Source organism: Leptidea sinapis, chromosome 10, assembly GCF_905404315.1.
Source record: "Leptidea sinapis chromosome 10, ilLepSina1.1, whole genome shotgun sequence".
Classification (NCBI taxonomy): Eukaryota; Metazoa; Arthropoda; class Insecta; order Lepidoptera; family Pieridae; genus Leptidea; species Leptidea sinapis.
The window spans coordinates 13,796,290-13,804,877 of NC_066274.1; the positions used below are offsets into that span (position 1 = coordinate 13,796,290).

Sequence of the window (8,588 nt, forward strand, 5' to 3'; positions counted from 1 at the left end):
TGCAGAAGAAACATTGTAGGGGATAGCATACAGCCTTGGGGTACTCCAGCGTTCACGGGCTTCTGGTTCGAGCAATATCCGTCGACAACGACATGTTTGTTGCGCCCAGTGAGAAAGCTGGAGGTCAACTTGCATAAACTCTTGGGAAGCCCAAATGATGGAAGTTTTGAGAGAAGCACCTTATGCTATATAAGATCAAAGTCATTCGCTATATTGAAGATAACTGCCAGGCCCTCTCCCGTGCTTTCGATAGCTGCCGCCCATACATGTGTTAGATATACCAGAAGATCGCATGCCGACTGACCATGGCGAAAGCCGTACTGTCGGGCGTTGATCAACTGGTGACCTTCTAAGTATAGCAAGAGCTGAAGAGTATCATTTAAGCTGCCGCCCATCTATGTGTTAGGTATACCAGAAGATCGTCTGCGGACAGACCGTGGCGAAATCCTTATTATCGGTCGTTGATCAACTGGTGACCTAGGTATACCAAGAGCTGAAGAGTTTCATTTAAACTGTCTTGTTTATACGTATAATTCACTAATTATAACTTAAAAAATTTCCAGAACGGTGGACGGAAAGGACAAGAAAGACAAGAAAAAGAAAGGTTTGTTTTAATGTCGGCGTTGTGTTGGCTTCGCACCCACCGTTACCCATACGTGACTAACACGACTCTTACCTGATAGACGTTCTTCACGAACCATATTATATATCGTATTTAGGGCGTACGTATTTCGATCGGTAGATGTTAGGCGGCGACTCGAACGATCCGTTACAGCGGAGTTTTATTCATCAATGCGCTTTAATATTTGGTTTTTATTCGCTTTAAAAATTTTGCTAAACAGATTCAGTACGATGTCGTTTTGTATGTATTATGTTGATGCAGTCGATTTTAAGTCTTATCAAAACAAATTTTAAACACTAAATTGTACTAGATGTTTCTTGTAATGACATTGTATTAAATTATACAGTTGATGTAATTATTAACGATTGCAGCGACAATTTTGTTCACAGTCATCTCGAGAATTGCTTTCAGCTTGTTGCTAAAGAAATTGTTGTACATACATTAACGGTAATGGTTTTGTTTTTAAGGTAAATATGCCACGTATCGTAATGTGTTGAAGAAATATACATTGTAATTATTTTGTGAATGTTGTGCGGGATACGATGAGATTATTTAACGTAGTGCCATTTCAGTGAGCGAAGGAGGATGCTATCCATTCCGTACTAATACTGTATGTATGTATACTTGTCACTATATATACCCTGTGTATTTGTTTTATGGACTTTTCAAATTATCATTCCTTGATCTCCGTTTTGTGATAAAACTTTAGTGGTCTCTGGACATTATTAGCACTAATAACGGAAAATTTTTCAACGTTTCGAGGATTTTTGTATTGAGACATTTTTCTAGGTTATTGCAAGCGTCATGTTAACAAGACGAAAGTTTGCAGTTAAGTATTAATTATGACGCTGTTTTGTGATCTTAATACTTGCAATTACGTCGGTGTACACAAAAATCCATGATCCGTTTTGTATTAATTTAATGTATATAAATAACATGACGTGTTGGACGATTATAATATTTTATAGTATAGTTTGTCAACTGACTAACAGGCAATAGTGACATATTTTGTAATATGATTGTGAAGTTAACATGCAATACGTTTTTACTTTTGTACACTTATTTATTAAGTTGGTATAGTTATGTATTTATTATTTATATTGTGACTTTCAGATTGGTCATTTAAGAATGTCGCAAGTGGAATATAGCCTTGTAATGACCGAAGCTAGATACCGTTTATATTTAAGTATGAGTTTGTAATAATTGAACAACGATTTCAAAAGACTATACCGAATTTAACGTTTTTATTTAGGGGCTGATTTTATATTAGTTTATATCTGACGATATTGTAAACATTGAACAGATGTATAGGGTCACTGGCTTGCGAATTGTGTTTTAAAACAGCAATGACAATTATTATTTTATGTCATTTTAGTCTTTTAGACTGGATGCGCACGAAAGCGAGTCTTATGTGTTTTGCGTCTTATATGATGCGTTCAGGAACCGCCCATTATGAACAACATAAAAATAGACTGTTTTGCAAGAACAAATTTCTTATCTGTGGCAATGTTATTATTGTTAAAAAGAAGAATAACAGCTAACAGAAAACTTTTCAATCACGCCATTAACATATCAAATTTATGGTGGTCCTAATATGCGGCTCGTGAATGCAAAATGGAGGCTTAAGATATGTGGGTAGGTTAAAAAGTATATGTAACTGTACCTAATTAGGCATTAAAACGCTTGTGTGATGGTATTATCCAGCATTTAATGCCCTTCATTATGTAGTCGCATAAACTACTATTATCTGTTCAGTGTTCATTAACTTAGATCATTTATACGTCAAGGTAGACTATGACAGCTGTGACAACGTCAAAAAAAAATTAGTTTAGAACTAATCTCTATTTTGAGAAATGCACGCGCACCAAGGTGGATGTAAATACCACGTAATAAGAGGCCTGAGTAAAAATTGAAATATAGTTTAGTATGAAACGTGCAGTGATTTGACATAAGTTTGAAATAGTAGTAATTGCAGTATCGCGGTAACGAAGTATAATCCGGCTAAGTTTGAAAGTGAACAGTTGCTTACAATTGCAAACGTGCATGACTGCACGTTTCAAACAATCGAGTGAATCGCTTTTTTCTTAGCGAGTTTCGCTAGGCTGACGCACACTAAGACAAAGTGTCATTCAAATCGCGAGTGTAAGACGTAGCTTGTCACGCACACTAAAGTATTATACCTGGCCTGTTTTTATCGGTTGTCGAACATCAAGAGACTCTATCTAGACGTATTAATTATCTAAGTTTATTAACTACATTATAAAAGTATAATTTATGTTATACAAGTTTCTAACACACGTTTGTCTACTTCCATGACAAAGCATTTATTCTAGGCCTAATTTTTTTTTACGGCTTTTTACACGCGACAGTGTGATTCTTCCATTCGCGCTTTCGACTTTGAATTCGACAGATACGTCCGCAGTGTTGCCAAATTAGCATAAAATAGTTGAAATTAAAAGATTCCATTTCTAATGTATTGATTATTGAAATAATAACTGTACAATTTGGCTCAATGTTAAAAAATTAAATTAATTTATTGTGTGTGGCTTAGAAGATGTTGATTGAGTTTGAGATTGTGAACGCTATGTATATTAAGTGCTGTACACACGATTTGATAGTATATTAAATAATTGAAACACGATTCTAAATTTTAGTGTAACTTTTGAATATTTTTTATATCTTTTCTAAATTTGGTGTCACGCTTTGACACGTTCTTGTGGTGTCGTGCTTAGTGATGTGAAGTCGCTCTTAGTTCGTTGGCGTTAGGACCTAGCTGTAGGTATTTATTCGCAGTTCTACATGTGGTGCCGGCGTTATTAAATATTACTCAACTTGTTCATGGTCAGTGAGAAGATTGAAACTGATGAAATCATCAGGATGGTCCCACTGTGACACTTTATTTGCTGACAAGCAGTAGTAGTAGAATATAGCACGATGAGAAGTCAAAGTCAAATTTCTTTATTTGCAAAAAAACTAAAGAAATTACAGCTAAAATAGTTACAAATTTAGAACATGTTTCGTCTTGACAGACATGCAAATATTCCAGTGGTCACGTTTTATAACTAATATTATAAACTAACATAAATCAATAACTGGTAAATTCAAGTTGGCCAACGTAAAGCCATACCTATAAAAGCCTACAATATACAATTACAACGTCATTTTTTTTCATATAAGTGATAAGATGTTAAAAGAGATAATATAGTAAAAATAATCACTAAATATTATAAGAATAAGAATAATATTGGTGCCAGTTACCACTTGGTTTTATAATATTCGGGTATTGAGTAGACAGGTCCTGTACTCGGCTCTCTCGGTATCTCAGATTTTTTTTTTTAAGTTTCCTGAACATCAGGTGAACTTGTACTATCATTAAAATCAATTGGGGGTCGCGACAAACGAGATCTTTTTGAAACAATTGTCGAAGAATGCTAAGAATACGTTAAAGTTAATTTGAGACTGTATGGTTTTAAGTCGATTCCCATCTCGATCCTGGACGTTCCTGAGCATATCTCTAAATTTATTATTTATTCGTTGTTATAGCTTCGAATAAAGTATCCTAATTTTTTATATAATCTATCTTTGAATTACACTTCGGTCGCATATTAAACAGAGTTTATCAAGTTTCTAAAGCTGAGATTTATAAAGAGTACTTTGACTTTTCACAGACTTTACTCACGCAAAACTTAGCTGAGTGTAAGCTTAGAATAATTTTATAGTCATTTAACAGCTGTAATTATTCTGTGCTCAAGCTAATACTGGCCAATGCACAAAAGTAGAGTTCGCGTTTTATCATACTGAGCTACGTTTTACGTGAGTAAAATCTAAGTAAAGTCTAAGTACGCTCTTAGCCTAAGTGATATATCATTAGATTCTGTGTCTGACAAACATATCAAGATGTATTCGGACGGTTGGCTAAGTGGTTGAAGCGTTGGGGCGTATCCTTAGAAGCGCAGTTTCGAATCCATTGGAATGTTAATTATATTTGAATCATTCGTTGCTACAACTTCATTGAGAATTGTGGAATTGTAAAACTGCCGCGGCACGTGTCGCTATAGTTTCAAGTTGAGTAACCGTTAATGACCGCTGGCTCTCATTGTCTTATTTATCTAGTATGACGCAATATGTTACGCGCGTTCAGTTATTCCTAATATTTACTGACTAATAATATTATATACTATATACTGTTGTGAATGATACGTAATTTAATTATGTTATTCCATATTAGCCTCTTAGATTGTATTGATTTGTAAATATTTTTGTTTAGTTGCAGTGACATTTATAAATCTATATAAAAGTTATTATTCGAGTAATTTATGTAACGCATAATCGTTTCGCTTCGCATGAATCAATTTTGATAATTTTTCTTGAAAAAATTACGACAGTTCTGACGTTTGCGATTTATAGAAACATTTTTCAGTTATATTTCTTTACAAGCAACTTATAAAGAATGAATGGGGTTTATTTAATCGTACTGTCTTATTAATAAAGGCAATGAAAAATTTATTCCAAGTTTAAAATTACTTCTACCTGTCTATCTATTCTGTAGTGACAAAGGTAAGATAAACACAAACGGCCTTACAAATAAACTTGGTATAAAGTTATACCTGCGGTTAAACCAAGAATATGGAAAATGTTGACTATATCGCTGACAACACTGTCACTACAATAATAATAATAATTCTGAAGTTTTCCAAATGTCAAGCAGCCTTGCAAATAAACGCGGGAAATGTTATACGTCCGATTAAACCAATCGTAAACAAGATTTCTATTTAAAACATTTTGCATATTATTTATTGTCAGGTTGGTATAACTTTATGCCATTTTTAGGCCGAAAAAGTTTTAAACTTGGAATAACTTTACTTCGCGTTTATTAATAAGACATAAACTGTGTTTATTAATTAATATTTATTAATAACACAGCTACTGTCCTATTAATAAATTTATTAATAAACGCAATTTAGAGTTACTCAAGTTATTTCTCCCTGTCATGTAATTCTGTAGAAACAAAGGTAAGATAAGAACAAAAAGTTTTAAATTTGAAATAACATTACACCGCGTTTATTAATAACACAGTATATGTCTTATTAATAACCGCAATATAAGATAAGGACAAAAAGTTTTTAAACTTGGAATAACTTTACGTCACGTTTATAACACAGATAATGTATTATGCTGTGTCTAAGGGAAAATAATTGTAGTTTCTGAACAATTAAAGTTAATATTCAGTTTTGAGTATCCGAATACACCAGTATTGAGTTCCGTGTTAAAGTTAGTGTGGTAGTTATGTAAGTGTAATGCTTAGTTTTGTATTTCGTGTAGGTACCAGTGTACCTCTGCGAACATTTGCTTAGTCATTACGAGGATGTGATGTATGTAGGAGCGATTTTCGGACGGTGTAATATATTGTACCTTTTAAATATAAATAAATACGTAATATATAGGAGCTACGAGTATTATTTCTTACCCTTTTTTAAATAGGAAGTAAATGAGACACCACAGGAATCAGATGTTTCGACTGTACAATTAGCGCGCAAGTTGAATTCAGTTGCGGCCTGGGATAAAGAGTTGAAGCATCTCCCCCCTGCCCGCATGCCTCCCCTCGGCGCGCCTACAGTGTAGTGCTGTGCCGTCGCTTACCGTGTTTTTTTATGAAAATAAGCAACGAGACGAGCATGACGTTGATGGTAACTGATACGCCCTGCCTATTATAATGCTGTACCGCTCTGGATTATTGAAAAGCCCAAAAAATTTAAGCGGCACTACAATTGCGCTCGTCATCTTGAGACAAAAGATGTTAAGTCTCATTTGCCCAGTAATTTTTCTAGCTACGGCGCCCTTCAGACCGAAACACAATAATGCTTACACATTACTGCTTCACGACAGAAATTGCCGCCGTTGTGGTACCCATAATTTGGCGCCATCCTGTGCAAAAGATGGTGTTATAGCGTTAATACTAAAGATGTGATCCCGTGATATTTTTTTTGATTTTAATAATGACTGATCGAGTCCATCAGATCCATTGGAACGGATCAAAAAAAAAAGTTTTTATTCATCGAAAACACGAGAAATGGCGAAAAATTATTTTTCTACTCTATTTTTATCTGTAATTTATACAGACACAATCATTAATATAAGTACATACTTTATTGAGTCTTTGATAAAGTCTATGATCTGCAAAATGCATTTATTACTCACTGACCTCTACCATATACCACTGAACTGGCGGCTGTCACACAGCCGTTGTGCTTGATTGATATTCGCCATTTTGGCGCTGTTGGTGATGTAGCGAGAGTCTGCGGTACTAAAACTAGTGATGACAACCAAGTGGACAACATAGATGGTGGGAAACTAGTTACAAACAAAAATTGTGTACTTTATTACGTTGATTCTTGAAGTATAAATAACCCGGAAAACTAATGAAATTAATTCAAAATGCAAAAATACTTCAGAGTATTGTACGTTCCTTCGCAGCCATTAATTGTATTATACGTCAAAATTTGTTCTCTGGACGCTCGCTAGTGGCGCTTCAAATAGGCAAAAATTTACTGTCAAACATATGGAGCAGCCTGTCCAGGGGTACCTATTTATTCAGGCAAGTGGATCGCGCACACTAAATTGCCGCACCGTGAGTGATGTAGTTAATTTCATCACTACTGTAAGTTGTGCTGTTGAACTTTATTCTTGTCAAAAAATATGATATAGAGATCTCGAAAACAGGCGCGGATTCCATATATTAATGTAAATATATAAAAAATGTAATGTTGTCCATACATAAAATGTAAAAGAATAGAGGCTTTATTATATTAATTTACATTCACTTTTCTTGACTTACTCGTGTAAGGCGTAATTGAATAATGGACGTTTGAGTATTTTTGATGCGTCACTTTATATACAGCGTGGCTTTAGCGTGGCGCTACATTAAATAAACACATAAGTAGAAAAACTTAACCGTAATCATAGAATATAATATTCATAAATAGCAGATATCATTTCGGAACAATTTGTAAGTAATCTAGTAGCCGCTAGGTAGCGTAGCCACTATCTACTTTGTGCCGTCTTATAAGACCACTTTAGGGTGATTAAAATTTTATGTCCTAAATATTATATAATTTGTTTGTTTGAAAATTTCAATACAAATTTTAGAAATATTTATTACGATTAAGTTAGATACCTCTCTCGCATGTTCATGTAATGTGGCCATTAAAGCGCCACAATATATATTGTAACTGATTTGTAAAAATATGAAGTTGTAAATGTTGATTTAAAAGAGTGGCAATGAGTTTTTTGCCACTTCTTTTCATTAAAGCTCAACCTTTTCCGAAGTGGTGGTAAATATAAAAAGATATCTCTTGTCATTCATAAGTGTCATTTCCTTTACCTACCTGAATAAAGTGATTTTGATTTGGTTTTTTTTTACGGAATAGGAGGACAAACGAGCGTCACGGTGGTGATCACTTAACACCTGGTGTTAAGTGATCACCACCGCCCACAATCTCTTGCAACACCAGAGGAATCACAGGAGCGTTGCCGGCCTTTAAGGAAGGAGTACGCGCTTTATTTTGAAGGTACCCATGTCGTATCGTCTCGGAAACACCGCACAAGGAAGCTCATTCCACAGCTTTGTGTACTACAAAAGAAAGTCGAAGAAAGATCCTTGAAAACCGCACTGTGGAGGACCGCCACACATCCAGATGGTGGGGATGATATCCTAACTTGTGGCGTGTCGTGCGAAGGTGGAATTCGACGGCAGGAATCAGGTTACACAGCTCTTCGGAACACTCCCGTGAAAAATGCAGTAGAAGGCACATAATGAAGCGACATCTCTACACAACGCCAAGTGATCCAGCCGTTCACAGAGCACTGGGTCCCCGACAATTCGAGCTGCTTTACGTTGCACGCAGTCAAATGGCTCGAGCTGATACTGGGGTGTGCCAGACCAGAGATGACAGCAATACTCCATGTG

At 35.2% G+C, this 8,588-nt stretch overlaps 1 protein-coding gene across 6 annotated transcripts in view; it reads left to right on the plus strand.

Annotated features, from left to right (window-relative positions):
• Positions 1-6,068, plus strand: part of LOC126966314 (septin-7) — an 80,800-nt gene extending 74,732 nt beyond the window's left edge. For 5 of the 6 annotated variants that reach the window (XM_050810296.1, XM_050810291.1, XM_050810293.1 and 2 more), the window contains exons 10-11: positions 564-604; positions 1,090-6,068. In XM_050810296.1, the coding sequence (XP_050666253.1) occupies positions 564-604; positions 1,090-1,136 (88 nt within the window). In that variant the 3' untranslated portion in view covers positions 1,137-6,068. Of the gene's footprint in view, positions 1-563 lie in introns of all 6 variants that reach the window. The other variant, XM_050810294.1, reaches the window with a different exon arrangement.
• Positions 6,069-8,588: the final 2,520 nt, after the last annotated feature.